Below are 23,682 nucleotides of genomic sequence, written 5' to 3'. Positions count from 1 at the left end.
AAGAGCACAAGCAGGGGGAGAGGCAAGAGGGAGAAGCAGACTCCTTGCTGAGCAGAGATCCCAATGTGGGGCTCGATCCCAGGACCCTGAGATCATGACCTGAGCTGAAGGCAGATACTTAACCAACTGAGCCACCCAGACGCCCACAACTTTTATTTTTAATATCCTATACTTAATTGCAAGTTTGTACAACTCAGGGTTTAGCAATGGCCCTATGAGACAAGGGCTCACACGTTTCCTAGATATGGATCAACCAGCTCTTCCCCAGTGTCCCAGGGCAGCTGGTCCGGAGCACTTACTTAGAGTCAGGGATCTGGTGCCCAGCAGTGAATGGGGCTTACAACCCAAGGGAGACAGACGGGAAGCAAGTGCCCCTGGGATAATACAATCGTGACCCCTGTGTCGAGCACCAGAGGGTCAGACTGGGTGATGAGGGCATGGCCATGTCTGGCTGCCTCCTACTCACCCCATTCGTGAAGGAGGGATCTCCTGCCCTGAATAGTTTGAGATGGCCGAACATTTGACACCCAACACCGGTCTGGTGAGGCGGGCGGCAGCTAGTCCTGCATACTCACAGCCCTGGGCTGGGGGAGGACCCAGCTGGCCACCCAAGGCCACATGGGGGGTTGCACTTGGGAGGGGAGTGAAATGCGGGAGGCTGTGGGAGGCAGACTTTATAGTAAGGGGGGGGTGCCCCTGGTTCCCAAGGGAGGATGTGATCAGCTTATTTGAAAGACGAGGAGCTGAGATCTGCTAGGCCCAGGACTGGTGGGGTGTAATGGGTCAGGCCGACAGACTCTTGGTTAGATTCTTCTGCCAAGTGGGGGGCATAGCTGGCGGGACGGGGGAGCTCACAGTGAGGCCTTTGGGGACCTGGAAGGGCAGCGTGTCAAATCTGAGGTCTTATGACAGCGGCGGTCAGGGAAGGAGGGGCCGTGGGCAGGCTTGGGACTCCAGGAGGAAGACCATCCCAGGCAAAGAGGAGAGCTGGCATCTCGGTGGTGGTGGTGGAGGGTGGTTGTCTGTGGAATCATGGAGGCCAGCGTGGCCAGAGCCCAGAGGAGCAGGGAGCAACTGGCTTTAAGGCTGGAGGACAGGGCTCGGTTTATGGACGGGCAAGGGTGGGGGTGGGGGGTGCTGGAGGCTGGGCAGGACAGAACGGTATTAGGGAGGTTATGCTAGAAGGCCCTGCCTGGTTGGGGAATGGGCTGAGGTCAGAGGCCTGCACCTCTTCCTGGTCTCAGCACCCTGTTCCGCCTCTTCCACCCAGGCTCCTGCAGGGCCCCGCCAACATCTACTAGGCAAGCCCTGTAGGCCCTTAGGTTCCCACAGCTGGCCCAGAGCTTGGCCACGAGAGGGCTGGTGGAGAGGCCACCTAAATGACCCAGGGTGCCTGGGAGCAGGGAGGTTCAAAGGAAGCTTCTAGGAGGAGCAGGAATTAGGCAGCCAAAGGAAAAGGGCAGAAGAGCAGAGTTTGGCGGGTCAGTGCGAAGCCTCTGAGAAGCTGGGGTGAGGCTGAGCCATCATGGCAGCTTCCCCGCAGCCTGGAATTTGGACTTGGTCCCAGTGAACAGGGATCCCCGAAGATTTGGGGCAGGAGGGAAGTGTTAGGAGGGCCTTGGTAGCTGGAGTGGTCCTCCTAGAGGGGCCGATAGTGCCAGTTGGGGGGTGTGTGATGGTGGAAGGAGGGGGAGGAGAGGTGGATATGATATAGAAAGGAGGTGCACCCCCCTCCCCCGAGGGACCTATGACAAACCGCCCATTGCTCAGTTGGGGACACTCTGAGAAGCTCAATCCTGCTGTGTGCAGGGGAAAGGGAGGCCTGCAGAGGGAAGGGCCTGGCCGAGGGCATTTGTGGACAGTAGCAGGGGTGCGGAGAGGGTACTAGTGAGGACTGGCAGCCGGGGGCCCAGGGGCAGCTGCAAATCTGGAAGATTCACCCCTTGACCGGCCCGTCTCCCCAGACGGCTCCCCTCCTGACGCCACGTGCACTGCACAGGTCGCCGGGCCCTGGCTGGGGTGGGCGCCCTGCCGGGTTGTGGGGGTAGAGGGGTGAAGGCAGCACAGATGCAGCAACCGGGGCGGCGGGGGGGGGGGGCGAGTCCGCAGAGGGGGCCTTGCGGGGGCGACTGGGGAGGAGGCTGGAGAGGAGACAGGGGAGGGCCGGTGAGGCGGCAGCCCCGAGAGGAAGTGGGTCCCAGGAGGATGACGACCTGGGCTAAGAGGAGAGCGGAGGCTGGGGGGGAGAAGGAAAGGACAGCTCGGGTCCGAGGAACCGGGAGAACTTGGGCCTGGTTTGGGGGTGGGTCCAGGGTGGGGTCAGGCCCGGGCAGGGGGCGGGGTGAATCCGGAGAGAGTCCTCGGAGGCGCCGAGTCCCGAGAAGGGAACTGGGGTGGGTCGGGGTCCGGAAAGGGGGCGGGGCGGGCGGCCTGGCCGGGAAGATGGGAGGGGAGCGGTGCCGGGAGTGGGCGGGGGGAATAGGGGCCGGGTAGGGTCGGAGGAGCCGGGAGGGCGTGGGCAGGGTCTGGGGGTGATCCGCCCAGGGGTCCGGGAAGGGGGCGGGGCGGGCGTCCCGGCTGGGGTTGGGGGAAAGTGCTTGGAGGGGATGAGTCCTGGGAGAAGCGCGGGGCGGGGCGGGCGGGACCGGGAGGGGGCGGGGCGGGCCCGGGGACAAGGCGGGTCCGGGGAGGGGGCTGGTCCGGGGCTGCCCCAGCTCGGCCGGCCGCGGAGCGGGGCGCATGGCGCCGAGCGCACTGCACGGGGGCTGCGAACAAAGGGCCCCCGGCGGCTCAGGGGGCACCGCCGAGCTCGGACCCCGACCCTGGCCCAGCCCCGGCCCGGCCTCCTCCCTGGGCGCGGCGCCCCCGCGGAGCCGAAAAATGTGGGGCGCCCTGCTCGTCCCGCTGCTGTGGCGCTTGCTTCTGCTGCTGTCGCCGCGGGACGGCGTGTGCGCTGCGCCCCAGGCCCCGTGAGTTGCTCTGGGCGACGGAGGAGGTTGGCTGTCTTCTCAGGGAGGGGGTCCCGGGGATCCGCGCAGAGAGGTGCAGCGACCTGGCCAAGGCTACATAGCCTCCGCGCGCCGGGCGGGACCTAGAGTCGTGTCCCCTGACTCCCAGGGGTCGGACCGGGAAGGGGGCACTGCGAACCTTCAGAGGTGGCCACACGGAGGTGCAGGGAGTCCCCACAGCTAAGGCTGCGAGGCCAGCGCCTCCTCCTCATTCACCACCTTGGTGTGACGGGGGAGGGGGCGGGGGGGCTGTCGTCTTGGGTGGCGATTTCAGGTTGTCCGAGGCGTGGAGGCAAGAGGTGCGTGTCTTGGCTGGGAAACAGGAGAGACCCACCGTTCCGTTTTCCTTGGGAGGGCGTGGTGGCGGGGAGGAAGTGTTTGTTTTGCTTCCACATTTTTCTTGAAGTTTGACTACAGAGCTTCTGGTGAGTTGACACAGTGAGGAGGTGAACTAACTAGCTGCCAGGGAGAATTTCCCATGAGCTGGCTTCACCGGGAATATTTCCAGACCTGCCAAGTTGGGGTGAGCCCTGCAAGGCTGTTGGATTCCGGGCGGCCTCCTGGAGCTGCCCAAGCTCAGTAGGGTAGTCCGGCCTTGGCCTTGTTGAGGAGGCTTGTTCAGGAGGCCCTTGCTTAGCAGTTTCCAGAAAACATGCCCACCGTGGGACCAGGTGGGTGGGGTCGCTTTGGGAATCACAGTTTGAAAAGTAAGACCCTCTGCGCTTTAAGCAGTGGGATTTACCTCCCCTGGGCCTTGTGAAATTGGAATCCAGAAAATTTTTGTCCTGATCTTTCCAAGTAGGCATCCTTTAAAATGGAGGTTTTCTTCCGGGTGGGGGGGTGGGCTTATTTCCCTGGGCTCATTGGGCAATTCTAGGGACATTTTTGGTCTAGATCGAGGGGGAGTCAGTGCTGCTGAAATATACAGAGTGGAGGCCAGGGATGCTGGGAAACATCTGGGCATCTGCAGGTCCACCCCCGCCACAAAGCTTGACTGGGCCCTAAATTACAGACCCACCTTATAAAGACCAAGTTTAGAGTCTCTGGGTTGCAGAGTTTCCAACGGTTCTCAAGAGTGTTTGCCTCTGACTAAAGTCATCCTGGGATATTACCTTCTGCCAAGGGAAATGGAATCCTTGTGTTGGGGGAGACGTGCTGGGAAGGGAAGTTGCAAAATTACTAACCTGGGTTTCTAGATTAGCCTGCCTCTAAGCCAGACATAGAACACCCACTAGAGGGATTCCAGTTTAGGAATAGCCCCTATTCCTATAGGATAGCCATTTCTGTGACCCCTATGATTAAAAAAAAAAAAGAAGAAGATTTTATTTATTTATTTGAGAGAGAGAGAGAGCACGAGCAGGGGGGAGAGGGAGAGGGAGAAGCAGGCTCCCCACTGATCAGGAGCCTGATTTGGGGGGCTCCATCTCAGGACCCTGGCATCATGACCTGAGACAAAGGCAGACGCTTAACTGACTGAGGCACCCAGGCGCCCCGACCCATGTGATTTTTGCGTGAGGAATCCCTGACCCCAGAAAGCAACATGGATTTGCACATTATCATAAAACCAGTACTGTCTGGGGCTCCTGGGTGACATGGTCAGTTGGACATCTGCCTTTGGCTGAGGTCATAATCCCAGAGTCTGGAATTGGGTCCCACATTGGGCTCCCTCCTGCAACGGGAGTCTGCCTCTCCCTCTGGTTGGTGCTGGGGCCAGCAGACGCTACACATCACGGACAAAGCATGGGAACGTGCTTGAGGCAGTATGTGTTTCTCCCCACTGTCGCTGAGTGACACCCCATTTGCATGAGAAGCCGAGAGAACGCATAAGACCCGGGATCAGTATATATTCTGGTCAGTGCTGGATTTGGATAGTGCTTTCATGAACCCCAGGGTCACTGTGTGCTCCAGATGTTGCTGTCACATGTCCAGGATGAATGCATGCTCTGTGCATGGCTGAGGCCGGGAGCTGCGCGCAAAAATTCTGTCATTGCGGGTGGTTGTTGGTGCTGGCGTTACCGGTTCCGGTCATTGCTAGATCTGGGCTGCATACCTATAAAACAAGGGTCTTTGCACTATTCCCATCAGTGCTGGAGTTACCTAAGAAGTACATGGTATGTCCCGAGGTCCTGGCACGCTCCGAGCAGTCCTGAAGTAGGACAGTCCACGTAGAAAACCAGAGTGCGTGAACTTTGGCCACTGTTCAAGCTGGACAGAGCACAGCGGGCTCCCAGGGTCAGTGCTGCGGCTGGACAGTACCCAACAGGACCCCAGTGTGTCTTCTGAAATGCCAGGTTTTTCATGAGGTTTTTTTTTTTTTTTAAGATTTTATTGATTTATTTTACAGCGATCACAAGTAGGCAGAGAGGCAGGCAGAGAGACAGGGGGGTAGCAGGCTCCCTGCCAAGCAGAGAGCCTGATGCGGGGCTCGATCCCAGGACCCTGAGATCATGACCTGAGCCGAAGGCAGAGGCTTAACCACTGAGCCACCCAGGTGCCCCTTTCATGAGGTTTTAATGAAGTCCACTTTATCAATGATTTCTTTGATGGGTTGTCCTTTTGCTATCTCATGCATGAAATGTTTGCCTAACCCCAGCTCCCAAAGCCTTTCTCCTGTTTTCTTCCAGGGTTTTTAGAGTTTTATACTTATTAGATCTCTGACCCAGTTTGAGTTCACCTCAGTGCACAGTGTTCAGTCAGGGTCTAAATTTGTCTGTTTGTGTGGGGATGTCCGGGTGTCCTGGAGAGAATTTTTGAGACACGAAAATCTCCCCTACTCTCATTGCCTGGCCTGGCTTCTCTTTCGCCTGTTTCCTTCTGGTGCCTGTAGTTCTCCGCACGGCTGGGTTTTTGCTGCCTTTGCTCTCTGGGCTCTTGGCGCTTTGCTGTTGCACTGTGAGCGGTTTTCGTAGTTAAAGTTGAATGAGACTTTCTGATGATCCATGGAAGGTTGTCAAATACCAGAGGCAGAAGCCCAGGTGGAGAGGATCCGTGCCTTAGGTCAGCTGCCCTAAGGGCGCCCCAAAGCTTTCCCCGGTGTGACTGTGGGACCTGTGGCATGTTCCTTCTTCTTCTGGAGCGACACCCTGCCCATCTGGAAAGTAAGAAATTGTTCTCTGTCTTCCAGGAGAGGCCCGTTTGGGTGCCACTGTTCACAGAGTTTTCTTGTTTCAGGCCATTTCAGGTTCATTTTCAGGGTTTTGTTCTTAAGATTAGTTCTTAAGATGTGATCTTTTTCTTTTCTTTTCTTTTCTTTTAAGATTTTGTTTATTTATTTGACAGAGAGAGAGAGTTCACAAGTAGGCAGAGAGGCAGGCAGAGAGAGAGGAGGAAGCAGGCTCCCCGCTAAGCAGAGAGCCCGATGCGGGGCTGGATCCCAGGACCCTGAGACCATGACCTGAGACGAAGGCAGAGGCTTAACCCACTGAGCCACCCAGGCGCCCCTTAAGATTTGTTCTTAAGAATGAATTTAGGTCTTAGATTTGTTCTTAAGATTAATGCTGCAGGAAGCTCCTTGTTTCTTTCCACTGGGTTTTGGAGTCTGGCTGCCTGGGTTTGAATCCTGGTCTCTTACTGGCTTGGGCACGTGACTTCGCTTTCCAGCGCTTAATCTCTGACTCTGTAAATAGCTTTTTGGCACTTGTCACAGAGTGGCTGTGAGGATGAAGTGGGATCCTGCCAGTTATTCAGGAGAGTGGTTCAGTGTTGGTGTGGCACTCACAAAGGTCCTGTTGCAGAATGCACTGACTACAAAGGCCAGAGGCCAGAACACGGATGTTGGAAGGGGTGTGGTGCTGGATAGATCCAGAAGGGGCTTCAGAGATGAATGAGCTAGCCCCTGGTCACAGGGAGCTCACAGGTCGGTGGGGGACACACAGACACAAAATGACAGTGTCATCACGGTGTGGGCAGGCGTAGGTGGAAGACCACACAGGGAGCACTGTGACGCGGCCAGAGGTGGGTCAGACAACCTTTGGCCTTCACTGAGGTTTTCCTCTCCTACAGGGCCTACTTGATTGCTGCACCCTCAGTCTTCCGCTCGGGAGTGGAGGAAGTCATCAGTGTGACCATCTTTAATTCCCCCCGGGAAGTCATGGTCCAGGCTCAGCTGGTGGCCCAGGGCGAGGCGGTGGCATGGAGTCAGGGAGCTATCCTGGGTAGGTCCCTGGGGTGCCTGACCAGGGCTTCCTCTCCCTCGGCAAAGTGGTCTTTGGGGCTCAGGCCCCCAGCCAGCTTCTACCCTGCTGTCCTTGGACAGCAGATAACAACAGGGCGGGCCTCCTGGACACAGGTGGTGAGAGCAGAGGCCGCCTCAGGGCCTGTAGTCCAGGGCAGACACCTGATTCCTCACGCAGAGTGGGATTTGGCCACAGGAGGCACAGAGAGAGGAAGTCGGGACTCTAAGGCCAGCAAGTCAGCTCCTATCCCCCAGGGAGAAGAGGGAGAGGCTGGCCTTGAATGGAAACCAGAAGAGGGCTTGGGTAGGCAAGAGTGCAGGCCGTCCTGACTCTGGGGCTACCCCAAAACCCACATCAGGTTGGCTTCAGCAACAGTGTCTATGGGCCGTCATAACTAGGAAAGTCCACTGGCATCACTGGCTGTTGATTCCCAGCGCCACTTCTGAATGGGACTGTGTCTCCCCCAAGCTGATGGAGTGACAGGTTCACCAGACCAATGAGAAATGTCCCAGCATCCTCTGATTGGCCTAACTTGGGTCATGTGCTCAATCCTGACCCAACCCCTCTGAGCAGGGAAGAGGCTTATGCTGATTGGCCTACTTTGGGTCATGTGCTCAGATCTGAACCAATCACTGCGGTGGGGGAGGGCCTATGTAGATGTGCATAGAGCAGAAGAGAGATGGGTGGAGCCACACCAAACCTCCTGATACGGGATCTGGGCAGGTGACTTTCCTGAGGAATTTGGGGTTTTGCCAGTAAAAAATGGGGAATGGATACTGGGAGGCAAAAACAGTAGATGCTAAATCAAGTCTTAGAGGCTGGAAAGCCAGAGAGGTGTTACTATGGTAAATGATTCAGCTTGGGTCAAGAGAGAGGTGATGGGAAAGCAGTTAGATTACTGGAGGAAGGTCCACTGGGGACCTCAATCTCCTCTTCTTTCTCTTTACCCCCTTCTTGTTCCACTCCCAAAGAGAATTTTCTTTGCTCCCTTCACAGCTTACCTTGGATTTAGGGCTAGGAATGAAGGGAATTATTAAGTGCGCAGGCTGGCCAACTTTCCCCTGAGTAGCTTGGCTTCGTCTATCCCCTCTGGCCTTCAGGCTCTCACCAGCTTGGAGGAAACCTCTCACTTTTCCCAATCCCAACCCAGCCCAGGCCAGATCAGAATGACCCAGTGTGTGTGTTTGTCCACAGACAATCCCTCTAGGTTGAGAAGGCCCCAGTTATATGGCGGCAACTCAGGGAGGCAGGCAAACTCAGCTCCCAATTTAACTGTTTTCATTTAATTTTTATTTTTTAGACAAAGGGACAATCAAACTGAAGGTAAGCTTTGAATTTTTAACATCTTCATGAACCCTACCTTGGCAGTAATTGATTTGGAATGGAATAAGAGAAGTTTCATGTGTGGTGAGAAAAATCATTAACAGTGATGTCAACAGTGAATAACGAAGAAAAAATTGAGAAAGGGAGAAGATTTACTTGTAATCCCATCTCCCCATACTTTTCGCTCTCTCCTGTTTCCCCATAAATCCTCATCCACGTAAAGACATTTCTTTCAAGTTGCAATTAGATGGTAGACCCCTTCGTGCTTCCTGCCATTTTTTCTTAGCACACTGTGTAAACATGCTTCCATGTGTTGAAATCTCTATAATTGTCATTTGCCTTCTATTGTTAACCACAGCCCATTTTGTCTCTTTTATGTACTAGTTTACTAACCCTTTCCACCTCGTACATGCTTAGATTTTTTCAAAGATTGTTTTCAGGGTTTTGATAACGTAATCCAAACATCGCTAGCATCTCTCTGCATAAAGATGACTTAGCATTCCTTTTTGTTGAAGATTTTATCTATCTATCTGAGAGAGTGGGAGAGAGTGTGTGCATGCCTGAGTAGGGGTGGGGGGAAAGAGGGAGAGCCTGTTGTGGGGCTCGATCCTGGGACTCCAAGATCATGACCTGAGCCAGTGGCAGACGCTTCAGCGACTGAGCCATCCAGGCACCCCAAAGATGTCTTAGCATTCTGAAAGCTTGCCTTAGAACACCGCAAAAGAAGATTGACCAGGTTAGGAACCAAGCCTCTTCCTTGGTCCTGCTTTGTCTTTGAAGACACAGCAGTGCCCCTTCACAGCACCACCTGTGACATGGTAGAGACCCAATTTCCCACAGCTTCACCGGCATTGAATATTACTACTTTAAAATTATTTTATGAACCAAACCACATCATAGACAATTCTCTGATGTGGGTTTTTAAACTGGAGTCCTTGGATTTCAAGGGGCTCACCAGCCCTGAAATTGTAGGCGTTTTCTGAGTTAGCTGTTCCTTAACTTTTCTCAGACACTCCAAGGAGTCCTGGAATGAATGGGCGACACGGAGAGTCATCCTGAATGACAGCATGTCCTCCCCCAGTGATCCGTACAAAGTCCCAGAAGCGGTTCCTCTCCCCTGCAGGGTGTCCCTAGTGCCTGAGAGCTGTGGGACAGAGGCTTTCCTGCCTTATCGATGATGGGAGAACCTTTTCTCTAAGGCAGCAGCTCTCACCTGGTGGAGAGGTTTGCCTTCTCCCCAGACCGCAGCCCTAGGACATCGGGCAGTGTCTGAAGACCTGTTTGGTTGTCACAACTGGGGAGGGCACCTCGTGGGTGCTGAGCACCCCACAGTGCTCAGGACAGGCCCCATGACCAGGAGAGAGCCAGTCCCAGCTGTCTGTAGTTGGGAAGCCCTTGGTAAGTCCCCTAGAGCTGCCCTCGGAGCAGGTCGGCTTGCTTGTGAATCAGAAAGCAGGGCTGCGCTGGTCAGGGGTTAAGATTACGCCGGATCCCTGGTGGCTGCACGTCGGAAGCACTCTTTCCGGGATCAGTGCGCAGACCAGACCCAGGAAGGGCTGTATAATTCTAGGAGAGGGAGCCGGGGGATCTTCAGACTAGATGAGAGACTCCAAGAAAGGTCTTGGGATCCTTAACTCTTAGAATAGCTCCTGATGAGCAGTTCTCCGCTTGGGTAAGGGGGCATTCTGGCCCCTCAGGGAACACTGGCAGTGGCTGGAGACATTTGGTGGGGGGGGGGGGTCCTACCGGCATCTGGTGGGTGGAGGCCAGGAATGCCGCTCAACACGATGCAATGAGGGGGTGCCCCCACCGTAAAGAATGATCCGGTCCTAAGTGTCCATCGGTGCCAACGTTGAGAAACACTCTGTCGCTCGTAAGGCTCTGTGGTCTGCCTGCAGGTGCCCACGGGCCTCCGGGGCCAGGCCCTCCTGCAGGTGTGGGGCCGCAGCGGGTGGGCGGAGGAGCGCCCCCTCTTCCACAACCAGACCTCCGTGACGGTGGACAGCCGGGGCGCCTCCGTGTTCATCCAGACCGACAAGCCGGTGTACAAGCCGCGACACCGAGGTGGGCGGCTCGCGCGGGAGGGGAGGGCCAGCCATGGCCGGGGCTGCCGTGCGATGGTCTCCTTCCTTTCCAGTGCTCATAAGCATCTTCACTGTCACTCCGAACCTGAGGCCCGTCAGCCAGAAGGTGAGATCGGCTTCTCAAACCCTGGGAAACCCTGGGCCTGGAACACACCTGCCCGGGGCCACCTGGCCTGGGGCACTGCCACCAACTGGTCTTTCTTCCCGCACCCCGTCTCCTGCTGATCTCATTCCTTCCAGTTTCGACCTCTGGTCTGGGTTTTGGCCTGTGGTTCTGAGTCCCCTGGGGAGCTAGGGGGAGGTCTGTGGGACAGAGGGAGGCTAGAGCACTGGTGGGCGGGTGGCGTGTGCTCGCAGGGCTGGGGACCCGCAGGGGGCCGTGCTCACTGCCTGTCTGTCTGTGTTGCAGCTGGAAGCGTACCTTCTGGTAAGTGGCCTGTAACCCCCTCTGCTCTGACTCGGGGGCCCGTTTGCCTGCTCTCCGTCTTCCCCCACCGTCTGCTGCCAAGGTAGCCTGTGCCTGTCCCAGCCCCTCACGAGGCTTGGACTAGGTGCATCCCAGGCCCTGGGACTGGGTGCATTACCCTGGGACAGGCTAAGTGCATGTCTGTCTATCTCTGTAGATTTGCACACAGCTCCCTAAAGGAGGAACAGATCTGGCCCCTTTTGTCCCCATGTCCTCAGACCAGTCCCTTCTGTGCCCCAGCTCTCATTTGCTCCTGTGTACCTGGCTCATCTGGGGGAGCATGCCCTCCATGCTTGTCCCACCGTAGAGAGAGGGCTCGGAGCATGCACACATGTGCCGGGCATATACTGGGTGGCCTGAGTTGACTATGGGGGTTCGTCCCCCACAGGACCCCAGGGGCTCGAGGATGATGGAGTGGAGACACTTGGAGCCATTCTGCTGTGGTAAGCCTCTTCCCAGCCCCTCCCCTTTCTCCTTTTGCAGTTTTGGGGGCTGCACCTTTGGGTGGCAGTCGCAGTAAAGCTTCCAGGAGACTAGAATGTGCTCCGGATGCACCCCTTCCCTACAGCATCACACCCCACCCAGGGTTCTCTAGTCCCGGCGTCCGGCTGAGGCTGACAGGAGGCCTTTTGGGGAACATCGGGTTTTGTTTGCCGGCACCCCCCCTCATCTTCCTCCCACTGAAGATCTTCTGCCCCATCACCCCCTTGGGGGCTCCTGGACCCCGAGTGCCTCTGTGAGTTCAGGGCCACTAGGAGGCGGGTGGATCATGCGGGTTTGTGCGATGTCACACTTCCGGGTCCCCTGGCCTGGCCTTGAGCCCTCTTTCTGGTTCTGAGATGCTCAGGGAGGGCTGACAAGCAGGGACAGGGCTTGCGTGCGTGACTGTCCTTCCTGGAGTTCTGAGCCCGGGGCTGCGGGACCTCCGGTGGAGCCAAGGACAGTACTCCGACCCTCTTGGCGATCCATCCCACATTCTTGCTGGGCACTCAGCCTGCTTTCCCCTTGTCCACCCTTCCCATCGGCCCCTTTCCCTCCCTCTCACTAACTCCTATCTCCTGGGCACCGAAGTAGATGCTGACAAAGGGGGAACTTTCCGCCCAGTGTGGGAAACAGACTTTAAACCACATGATAACATCTGCCGTGATGAGAGCTAGGAAGGAGAAGTACAGACTCAGAGAGGGCAAAATGGAGTTCTTGCCCAGCCTGGGACAGCAGAGGCAATCCTAGAAGGCTGCCTGGAGGAAAAGGCCTTTCCAGCAACGAAGTGGAGAAGGAGCAGACAGTAGCGGGGCCAAGTGAGGGGCCAGGGAACGTGTTCCAGAGAAAGGCCCAGCATGCAGGAGGCCCAATGGATGGCAGGGAGAGTCAGGCTGGGCTCAGGAAGGAGGCCCCACGTGTCAGGAATGCTGATACGAGAAGCAACAGTGAGAACCGAGGGCCTCTTAGGCTCCAGGGAGGTGCATGGACTTGATCTTCAGAACACAGAGGAAGGAAACGAGCAGCCTCCCATTTAAAAAACTTGGAATATGTGTGGACCAGAGGTTCTCAACTGGTGCGATTTTGCTCCCGGGCTGGGGGTGGGTGGTGTCTGGTAATGTTAGCCACGGGCTAATGAGGCCCCATAGAAAATGTATGTTGGTGACAGCCCCCCCCCACCCCAAACCTCCTCTGACCATCAAAGGCTCTGAATATGTGAGGGAAGAGACAGTTGGCCAGCATGTTTTCCAATTCCTTAGTGACAGAGAGAAGCGGTGGGGACTGTTGTAGTCTCTGGGTGTTCTCCGGAGTCCTGCTGAGCTGCTCGCACGATGTCCCTGTTGGGGACAGGCACAGCAAGTCCCACTCGGGACTGACAGATCCCCAACTCTTCTCCCAGCATGAAAACAGCTCCTGCGGGGTTCTGACGAATGGACCCAAAGCCAAGGCTTCCTCCGCTCTCTGCCTGAGACTGATGCATTTCCTGGTGCCCAACTGCAGGGAAAGTGGTGTTTTGTCTCGAAGCCTGTTCAGGATCTGTGCTGGATTTGGGCAGCCGTTAGGGTTCTGCCCCCAGGGTTCTGCCCCCAGGTCCCAGCATTATATGGTAATATTTGGGGTTGCCATGACTTGGTGGGGAGGAGCTAGTGGCATCGAGTGGGTGTGGGCTCAGTGTCCTGGGATGCACAGGGCAGCCCGCAGCCATGGAGTATGATCAGGCCTGGCTGACTCTCCGCACACGCTCTTGCCCCAGGATGACCGGGCGTCTCTCTGCACACAGGTGTGGCCAACGTGACCTTCCCCCTGTCTGACCAGCCGGTGCTGGGAGAATGGTTCATTTTTGTCGAAATGCAAGGCCACGTGTACAACAAGTCCTTCGAAGTTCAGAAGTATGGTAAGCCAGAGACTCTTAGGGGCTCACCTCTGGGCGAGACCACAGACCCGGCGACGACCCTCGATGATGGGAGAGGTCGGCGGCAGCCCCATTCGCTGGGGCTCAGTGCAGAGAGCTGGGCACTTCGTTGTTTCTCTTTTATGAGAATTGTCATAAAACACACATAACAAATTTGGCCAGCTTTGCTATTTGTAAGTCTACAGTTGTGCGGCATTAAGGGCTTTTGGGTTGTTGGGTAGACACACCATCGTCCATTTCCAGAATTTTTGCATCTTCCTAGACTGAAACTCAGTCCCCACTAAACTCCAACTCCCTGCCCCCTCCCCAGCCCTGGGCCAGCCTGCCGTCCTGCTTCCTGTTTCTAGGACTCTGACTCGGCCAGGTGCTTCGTGGAAGTGGGACTGTACAGTGTTTGTCCTTTTGTGTCTGGTGTATTTCACTCAGGATGATGTCCTCCAGGTTCATCCGGGTCATAGTCTGGGTCAGAATTCCCTTCCTTTTTATTATTTTTATTGTTTTTTTTTTTTAATATTTTATTTATTTATTTGACAGAGAGTGTGCACAAGGAGGAGAGCAGCCGGTAGAGGGAGACCGAGAAGCAGGCTTCCTGCTGAGCAGGGAGCCCAAGGCGGGGCTTGATCCTAGGACCCCAGGATCATGACCTGAGCCGAAGGCAGACACTTAACTGACAGAGCCACCCAGGCGCCCCCTTCCCTTCCTTTTTAAGTCCATTTCTTTCAACCTCATCCCAACCCTGTGCCCAGATGGGGGAGCTGAGAAGTTGAGAGGCATTTAGGAAATAGCTCAAGTAACAGAAGCTGGGGAGCAAACGGACCAGAGGAGGAAAGGCTGTAGAGGACAGGGATGTCGCAAGGGACAAGCCCAGGGCAAACTCTGGAAGTAAAAGGAAGGGAATTTATGGCCTTGCGTTGCAAACTCGAAGGACCGGCCTCTTCGCGTTTCCTCCGTGCAGCTTCTGGGTGTCGGTGTCCATCCCTCCTCCCCAAGCTGCCCGGCGTGGTCAGATGGCTGGACGTTCCTAGGGCTGAGCACCTCTGGGCCGGCCTGCACTCAGAGCGCGTGGCCTAAAAGTGATGAAATGTGGGCCTCTGGGGAGAAAAAGAGTGTGCTTCCCCCCCCACATAGGAAATAATTGTGGGCCAGCAAAATCCCCAGAAAGCTGCCCGCGATCAACGAAGGATGGGGCTGTGGATTCCTGTGGTGTTGCCTCCGGGTGGCCCTGGGCTGCGGCCTTGCTGGTATCCCTCCCACAGCGCCAAGACCTTCTGAGGCCACCCCAGCGGTGCAAGTTGCCTCTCCCGCCTCTTCCCTCTCTCCTTTCAGCGCTGCCGAAATTTGAGCTCCTTATTGACCCGCCCCAGTATATCCGGGACCTGGACGCTTGTGAGAAGGGCACTGTGCAGGCCAGGTGAGAAAAAAGTGGTCAGCATGGGCGAGCCCCGCCCCTTGCGGACACGCCCCTCCCCGGACACACCCTCCTGGGGCACGCCCTCCCCCATGGGCCTGCCCTTCCTCCCTCGGACTTGTCCCCTTGGTGGGATATCCCCCTCTTCCCACATTGTTTTCCCCCTGGGTGGGGGGGACACCCGTCTCGCTCCCCTTCCTGTGTCACCCTCTTCCTTGCAAACACCCCCCACAGGGAATGGGGTGACCCGCAAGGGATTTCTTGAAGGGGTTGCCTGTCTCATGACCAGGCTTATCACCAGCTCCAAAGTGAGGGTTGACCAGAGGGCGTCCAGAGACACTGTCCCTTTCTGGGGTCCCCCAGGGAGAGTGCTCCAAGGCCTGTGTTCCCGCTCAGCTCTCTCACCTGGAGCTTGTGGTTGAGGCCGTTGGCTTGCCCTCTGCTCCTCCAGCTGTGTGGGTTCTTTTTTGTTTTTTTTCTTCTTTTAAGTAATCTGTACCCCTAACGTGGGGCTGAGATCAAGAGTGCCCCACTCTATGACCGAGCCATACAGGTGCCCCTGCCACTTTTAAAATCCAAGGATGTTGTCAACTATACTCAAATTAAAAAAAAAAAAAATCCACACATCTTTTCTATAGTCTAGGAAATATTATCAAAACGGCTGGTGTTATTTTTTTATTCACTGTGATCTGCCGTCTTGCTCCTGGGCCCCTGTAAGCAGGTGTCTCCTCTGCCCAAGGCTTGACAAACATACATTTAAGTCTTACCGGCACCTCTGAAAGGATAATTTTATTTCCATTCTCTGGGTGACGAAACCAAACAGTATGATCCCTGATTCAAAGTTGAATTCACCAGAGCACTTAGGCCCAGGCTTCCCTGATGCCCACAGTTGTTCAATCCTCTGCTGTCCTGCTTCAACAAGTGCCAGGCCCAGTGGTGGTCTCACATACCCTCCTGCTCTTGGGTCCAGAGTTCCTCTCTGACCCTTGGTCTCTTTTTCTGTCAAATACAAGTTCCAGTGCAGAGGATTGCAGGTGCCGATGCTGGTCTGTCTGTGCTGACTCTGGGCTGTGGGAAGGGCTGTAAGCTCAGCATGTATGATGGGGGAAGTATTCTGAGATCAGCTGGTCACATCCCACAGGGGCTTGGCCTTCCTGAGACTGGCCCCTCCCCTCCCCTGCTGCTCCCGTGTGAAATTAACCCCCTTTGTTTTGTTCCAGGTATACCTTTGGAAAACCTGTCTCAGGGACCTTAACGATCAATATGACTGTAAATGGCGTGGGGTACTACAGCCAGGAGGTGGGGCGCCCCGTCCTCAGAACCACAAAGGTGAGGAGCAGGGACTTCCATGCTGCTCTTCCAGTGGATCCCTTCCTGCCGGGCCTGCTCCGTGATCATTTACCTTATTTTACTTTCTAAAACAGTTTATACAGTGAGGATTTTCCCAGTGATAAAATTCCTGCAGGCTGATCATGGAGATTTTAAAAAATATTAAAAAAAAAGAAGAAGAAGAAGAAGAAATAAAGGTGATTTCTTCTCTGACAGACAAAACCACTATTGATAGGTTGATGTATGTCCTCCCCGGATAGTATGTGCAAAGTTTTTTAAAGAAATAGTTTTATTAAGATATAATTCACAGACCATGCAATTCAAATACACACATAGAACATAGGATTCGGGGTTCATAGGATTCAGCCATCACAGGCCAGAGTTTGGGTATTTCCACCATCCTTCCCAAGTCCCTCACATCCTTTTGTAATCTGTCTATTACCATCTCCAGCCCCGGGCGACCACTGATCGATCTGCTTTCTGTCTCTATGAATGTGCCCGGTTTAGATGTTCTGTATACACGGAATCGTATGCTATACGGTCTTTCGTGTCCGGCTTCTTTCGCCCGGCACGATGTCTCAAAGGTCATCCCCCTCATAGCAGGTGTCCGAGCTTGGTTCCTTTTTTACAGCCGAGTAATAGCCCATTGTATGGACGGACCACATTTGGTTTTTCCGTTTACCCATCGATGGATATTTGAGTTTTTCCCACTTTTTGGGCATTCTAGATACTGTGCTCTGAACATTTCGCATACAGATTTGTGTGAGGCCAGGTTTGTGTTCATTTCTCTTGGATGTGGCATCCCTGGGTTGTGTGGTGTGGAATTAAATAGACTGCCCGCATAAGAATGAGCAAAGGGTATTTTTTCGGAGCTCGCTGTAGTAAAGGGAGTCAGCCACCGTCACCCCCAGTTGGCAGACTTGAAGCTTTATTGTGAGATAGACGGAAGGCTTCAGGCGTGTCCCTGCTGGAGGCTGTTGGCACCTAGAAGGGAAGCATTCCACAAGATTGGTTAGGGATGCATTCTTGGTTTTCTCAGTCGGTTCTAAGATGTAAGGGCAAAATGGGACACCTGGTTGGCTCAGTAGGTAGAGCGTGAGACTCTTGTTCTTGGAGTCATGAGTTTGAGCCCCACCTTGGAGGTAGAGTTTACTTAAAATTTTTTTTTCTTAAAAGGGGTGCCTAGGGGCACCTGGGTGGCACAGTCGGTTGGGCATCTGACTCTTGGTTTTTTTTTGTTTTTTGTTTTTTTTAAGATTTTATTTATTTACTTGAGAGAGAGACAGTGAGAGAGAGCATGAGCGAGGAGAAGGTCAGAGAGTGAAGCAGACTCCCCACGGAGCTGGGAGCCTGATGTGGGACTCGATCCCGGGATTCCGGGATCATGACCTGAGCCGAAGGCAGTCGTCCAACCAACTGAGCCACCCAGGCGTCCCTGACTCTTGGTTTTGACTCAAGTTGGGATCTTGTGGTCATGGGATTGAGCCCCGCATCAGGCTCTGCACTCAGCCCAGAGTCTGCTTGAGAGGCTCTCTCTCTCTCCCTCTGCTCCTCCTGCTAGTGTGCACATGTTCTCTCTCTGTCTTTCTGAAATAAATAAATAAATCTTTAATAAAATAAAATAAAAAGCGGTGCCTGGCTGGCTCAGTCAGTAGAGTAAGCGACTCTTGATTTTGGGCTTATGAGGTGGAACCCCACGTTGGGCATAACGAAGACTTAAATCTTAAAAAGAAAGAAAAAGAAGTAGAGACGAAAATCAGAGAAACTGTCTATTATTAACCCAGTTCTAGCCATTTGGGTTTGGTTGTTATGGGGCTGACTTCCTACTAGCTGCTGGACCTCAGGGTCAGACTTCCTTTGAGGCTCGTTGATCATGGGTTGGCCATTTTTCTATATGGTCCTGCCATGGTCTGTTTAGGGGTAACTGAGTTTAGCCATTTGAGAAATTCCCAGACTGTTTTCCCAAGCGGCTGCATGACTTCACAGTCCCGTGTCTGTAGAGCCTAGAGGTCCTCTGCCTCTGTGGCCTCCAGCCCTGGACCCTGTCATCCCTTCCACTGGCGGCGGCCCTTGCCTTGATTCTCTGGCTTACTGAGTAGTGGTCTCCGAAGCAGTTTCTGGAAGGGGCTTGTTTGCCAGGCCTCGGGCTGGGTCCTGAGATAGGGGTCAAATGGGGGCGTTCTGTGCCCTGGGAGTGGGAGTGGAGTGAGTGCGCCAAAGGGGGGAGGGTGACGGTTCAAATTCCTGCCCCGCTGCCTGCTGAGGGCCAACATCTTAGTCCCCGGAACATGCTGTATCTCCAGCCAGGGATGCAGTGACCCACGACGCAGGTTGGCCGTGTCCCCGCGTGTCCCCCCAGCCCTCCCACAGCTGGCACGTCCTGCGCTTCACATGGGGTTTTGAGACTCGTGCCTTGAAGCCCTTCCAACCCCAAGTGAGCACATTGCGTGCGCTTCTGCCTCCAGATCCACGGATCCCAGGACTTTGACATCTGTGTGAAGGACATGATCCCTGCCGATGTCCCCGAACACTTCCGGGGCACCGTCAGCATCTGGGCCACAGTGACCAGTGTGGACGGGAACCAGCAGGTGGCGTTTGATGCCTCCACCCCCGTCCAGAGGCAGCTGGTGGACGTCCGCTACTCCAAGGACACCAGGAAGCAGTTCAAGCCAGGCCTGTCCTACGTGGGGAAGGTAAGCACTGGGGGACAGCTCCCGGTGGGGGGCCATTGGAGCATGCGGGCTCTGCACTGCCTGCCCCCCAGCTCCACTCAAGGACCACGGTGAAGCCTCTGCGGAGACACTGTGGGTCCACAGTGGGTACGCCGCGGGGTCCTTTAATTACATTGTGTCTCCTTGGCTCTTGGTGTCCGAGGGCTGCATTGCAGAGAGTGGCAAGAGCCGGTACCCCAGAGTGAGGGGCTCTGGACATTTTGCTCTGCCTGAAAGGATATTCTCCAGACCAAGACTTGGCATAGCCATTTATTAAGTCAGTTTCTCGAAGACAGTGCCTTTCTTACTTGGGTTGACTTTTTTTCTGGAGGAACTAGCATCCAAAAGAATGCTCCCCGCCCAAAGCAGATCTTCTGCCCCTGAGATAACTGACTCAGATCCCCGGGGGGAAAGTGACATTTTGAATAGACTCCCACGTCCTACCCACCCACCATGCCATGCTTAGACACCGTTAGGTTTTAGGTGACCAGAAACCCAAGATCCTTATCCTAACTGTTGCACTGGCCATTTGTGTCCTGCGGGGGCAAGGCCTTTGGCGCCCAGTGTCACCCCAGAGGGAGGGAAGCTGGTGGCACCCCTGACCTCAGCCTTGCCCACCGCCTGCATCTCTGGCCCCTCTTGCACTCTGTGGGTCACTCACAGGATCCTGCTGATCTGTCCTCATGCTGTGTCCTGCTGCTCCCGCTCTGTTCTGAGATCTCCTTCCTCTCTGTGCCCGGATCCCAGTCCCTCCTGTCTGCACACAGAGACACACCCGTGTGCCCCTGGCTTTGAGGGTCCCGGCTTATAAAGAAGCTAAAGCCCAAAGAGCAGGGTCAGAATGCGCATGAAGAAAGGGCTTGGGCTGTCAGATCAATGAAAGGGAGCATTTCACGTACAGCCGGGAGATCCTCCACCATCGGCATTAAAGACCAGAGCTATAAGTGGGGATCATGCAGGCAGAAGCCCCTGTCACTCTGTCACCCAGTATCTAGACCAGCGAGGGACTAATATAGGGTCCTTTGGGGCCCACGGACTAGATTTCTTTCACACCATTCCTGTCTTTTTTTCTTTAAAGGTTTTATTTATTTGAGAGAGAGGGAGAGCACGCACATGTGCGGAGGGAGGAGTTGAGGGAGAGGGAGAAGCAGGCTTCCCGCTGAGCGGAGAGCCCAGCTGGGGGCTCGATCCCAGAGACCCGGGATCATGACCTGAGCCAAAGGCAGACGCTTCATCCACTGAGCCCCCCAGGCACCCAATCCACTGAGCCCCCAAGGCACCCCACCATCCCAGTCTTTGAACCCCTTGTTCTGACTCCCTTTACTGCCTGTCTGAACGAGGTCTGAGCATCACATGGAACGTTCGTAGCATTGCCCGAGCTGTTCCTACCCCGGCGTGGCCTCAGGCCAATGGCCAGCACGTGGTGATTCCTACACTGTGATTTGAACACGGAGACCAGTGGGCTAGAATTCAGAGTGCAGAAATAAATCCACACCCCAGATGGACACTGAGTCCCCAGATGCTCCCCTCACCGAGTGCCTGGGATACCCTGCTTCCGGTTAGCCGTCTACAGCTTCTCCACACCAGTAGCCTCCAACTGGGACACACCTGAAGCCTTCCCTCTTTCTCGCTCTAAGGCTTTCCCACTTCACCTGCTTTTCAGCCTCAGCCAAACACCAGCGGTGTTGGCTGTGACTCTCTTCCTGCAGCAGGCTCCGAGTAAATAGCCTTTACCCATTCTCTGTCAGGTGGTCTTCATTTAATTCCACACCACGTGGCCCAGGAGGTCCACTTCACCACGTGGCCCTGGGGCTAGCGGCCAGCACGTGGTGGCTTCTACCTTGTGACCCATTTGCCAAGTCCAAGGTTGTGATGGTCCTCCCACCCCACCCACCCATCTCTAAGTGTTTCAAAGTTCTAGTTCTTCATGTTAGGTTCTATGATCCATTTTTAACTTTTGTAGATGGGGTGAGGTAGGGGTTCACTTTAATTCTTTCACGTGTGGGTTTCCAGTCATCCCAGCCCCATTTGTTGAGGAAACTGTTCTTTCCCCATTGGATGGTCTTGGCACCCCTGTTGAAAACCAATTTACCATGGATGTGTGGGTTTGTGTCTGGAATCTCGGTTCTGTCCCATCGATCGCTATGTCTCTTCTATGCCAATACCATGTTGTCTTGATTATTATAGCTTCCTAGTGAGTTTTGAAAATTGAGACACGGGGGCTCCTGGGTGGCTCAGTCAGTTAAGTGACTGCCTTCAGCTCAGATCATGATCCCGGGGTCCTGGGATTGAGCCCCACATAAGGCTCCCTGCTGGGTGGACAGCTTGCTTCTCCCTCTCTCTCTGCCTGCCACTCTGCCTAGTTGTGATCTCTCTATCTCTCTGTCAAATAAATAAATAAAATCTTAAAAAATAAAAAATAAAAAAATACAATTTAAAAAAAGGGGGCGCCTGGGTGGCTCAGTGGGTAAAGCCTCTGCCTTCAGCTCAGGTCATGGTCTCAGGGTCCTGGGATCGAGTCCCGCATCGGGCTCTCTCCTCAGCGAAGAGCCTGCTTCCCTCTCCCTCTCTGCCTGCCTCTGCCTACTTGTGGTCTCTCTCTCAAATAAATAAATAAAATCTCAGGAAAAAAAAAGAAGAAAATTGGGACATGTGAGTTCTCCTTGGTTCCTCTTTTGCTTGATTATTTTGGTTATCTGGGGACCCGTGCAATTCCCTGTGAGTTTTAGTGTCAGCTTGACTTCTCAGGGGAAGTTGGCTGGGGGATTAGATCAGTTTGGGGAGTGGAGCTGCCTTGACCGTGTTGAATCTTTGGTGACCCTTCCAGGTGGAGCTGTCCTACCCAGATGGCAGCCCAGCCGAGGGGGTGACGGTCCAAATCAGAGCAGAGCTGACACCAAAGGACAACATCTACACCGTCGAATCTGTGTCCCGGGGAGGTCTGGTGGGGTTTGAAATCCCCTTTATCCCCATGTCAGCGCAACATGTGTGGCTGGAGGTGGGTGAGTTGCTTGGACCTGTGTCATTCAGCCACTAGACACAGCCTTGGTGCGTTCCCCAGTCCATGCTTGGGCACCATCTTGGTGGACCTGTGACCTACAGTTGCCCTGAGGGAGTTTACAGCCTTTGAGGGGAGTCTGGAGGATGGATAACCAGCCCATCCCAGGGCAGTATGGAAGGTCAAGGACAGGTGAGTGCTCCTGGCTCTGTCATGCTGAAGGTGGCTGGATCTCATCCTGTGGACTCCTGACCTTGAGCCTGGAGGGTCATCCAGGCTGCTCCTGGGAGGGTGGGACGGCATGCAGAAGCCAGAGGCCAGGCTGAGTCCTTTGGGAAGTTTTGGAGGAGGAGGGAGCTGGCAGGGTGCCCCTGACCTCACCAGGGTACTTGGGATTTACGCAGAAGGCAGCATCAGGGGGACAGTGTGATCTGACTTTGAATACCCAGTGGTTGCTCTGGTAACCATCCTGGGAGGGTACCTGGGAGTAGCACAGGTAGGCGGACAGGACACAATGACAGAGAGGCCACCAAGCCTGGAGCTGTGAAGGTAGAATGGGCAGAACAGGAGGTCGCATTGTGAGGGGAGGGAGGAGCAGGAGTGCTAGAAGATGGTGTCCCAGTACCTCCCGCCCTGGCTCTGTGGCGGCCTCACGGGCTCTGGGTGGCAGGGAAGGGGTGGGAGGCAGCCTGGAGTAAATGTGTAGGTGGGAGCCGAGGACACTTGGGGTGACTGTGTCCTCTGTGGGGCGGCATGTCCTTACAGACTTTTAACCATCCAAGTTGCACATTCAGGGGTCTCCAGGCTATAGCTCTCCAATGGGCTACAAATTCGTTACTACAATTACAGCTTTTTTTGTTCAATGATCAAAAGACACCCCTTTGTTTCCATTAGTCCCCTAGCAATTAAGTTGCAGCAAAGCCCCGAAATACTACAAATACCAGAATTAGCTGAATAATTTTCTGTCTCATAGATACATGTCTAAAAATTAGCTTTTCCCCCAAATGGCACTTTAATAGAAAGGTTAATGTTATTAAATACTGCTTAGGAAAAGGTCTTTAATTCTTTTAGACAGAAAACGAATGGTAACTGTTAATGATTTTTACTTTCTTTGTTTTTTAAAAGATGTATTGATTTATTTTAGAGATAGAGCATGAGTGGAGGGGAGGGGCAGAGGGAGAGGAACAAGCTGATGTGGGGCTCTATCCCAGGACCTTGAGATCACGACCTGAGCCAAAATCAATTCGGACGCTTAACGGACAGCGCCACCCAGGTGCCGCTAATTACTTTTTAACTGAGTGTAACTGACACATCGCTATATGTTGGTTTCGGGTGGACGCCTGAGTCCGTCCATATTCCCTCCTGCCATGAAACAGTCACCACGGTAGGTGTGCTCCACAGCCCATGTCACACATCGTTATACACTTTCTTTTCTCCTTGTGAGAAATTTGGAGATCTACTCTTTGCAACTTTCCAAATATATAGTACGATATTGTTAACTATGGTCACCATGCTGGACATGCGATCCCCGAGGCTTATTTTTTCACTGGAGATTTGTGTCTTTGGCAATCACAGTTTTATTACAGTGAAGTGACAAATTAGGACCAAAGAGAGTGAGGCAAGGGCCCCTGGGTGCCTCAGTGGGTTAAGCGTCTGCCTTTGGCTCAGGTCATGATCCCAGAGTTCTGGCATCAAGCCCTATGTCAGGCTCCCTGCTAGTGGGGAGCCTGTTTCTCCTTCTCCCTCTACTCTCCCTGCTTCTGCTCTGTCAAATAAATAAGTAAAACC

General features: G+C 54.4%; 1 protein-coding gene across 11 annotated transcripts in view; it reads left to right on the top strand.

Moving 5' to 3' along the window:
• The first annotated feature begins 2,675 nt into the window (after positions 1 to 2,675).
• Positions 2,676 to 23,682, top strand: part of CPAMD8 (C3 and PZP like alpha-2-macroglobulin domain containing 8) — a 70,625-nt gene continuing 49,618 nt past the window's right edge. For all 11 annotated transcript variants that reach the window (XM_032314845.1, XM_032314826.1, XM_032314864.1 and 8 more), the window contains exons 1-12: positions 2,676 to 2,969; positions 7,011 to 7,162; positions 8,484 to 8,506; positions 10,405 to 10,570; positions 10,644 to 10,696; positions 11,000 to 11,017; positions 11,445 to 11,499; positions 13,317 to 13,430; positions 14,775 to 14,859; positions 16,077 to 16,185; positions 18,651 to 18,878; positions 21,724 to 21,894. In XM_032314845.1, the coding sequence (XP_032170736.1) occupies positions 2,740 to 2,969; positions 7,011 to 7,162; positions 8,484 to 8,506; positions 10,405 to 10,570; positions 10,644 to 10,696; positions 11,000 to 11,017; positions 11,445 to 11,499; positions 13,317 to 13,430; positions 14,775 to 14,859; positions 16,077 to 16,185; positions 18,651 to 18,878; positions 21,724 to 21,894 (1,404 nt within the window). In that variant the 5' untranslated portion in view covers positions 2,676 to 2,739. The remainder of the gene's footprint in view (positions 2,970 to 7,010; positions 7,163 to 8,483; positions 8,507 to 10,404; positions 10,571 to 10,643; positions 10,697 to 10,999; positions 11,018 to 11,444; positions 11,500 to 13,316; positions 13,431 to 14,774; positions 14,860 to 16,076; positions 16,186 to 18,650; positions 18,879 to 21,723; positions 21,895 to 23,682) is intronic.

This window comes from Mustela erminea, chromosome 1 (genome assembly GCF_009829155.1).
Source record: "Mustela erminea isolate mMusErm1 chromosome 1, mMusErm1.Pri, whole genome shotgun sequence".
Lineage (NCBI taxonomy): Eukaryota > Metazoa > Chordata > Mammalia > Carnivora > Mustelidae > Mustela > Mustela erminea.
The sequence above is the reverse complement of the archived record's forward strand: the minus strand, read 5'-3'. Positions and strand labels throughout refer to the sequence as shown.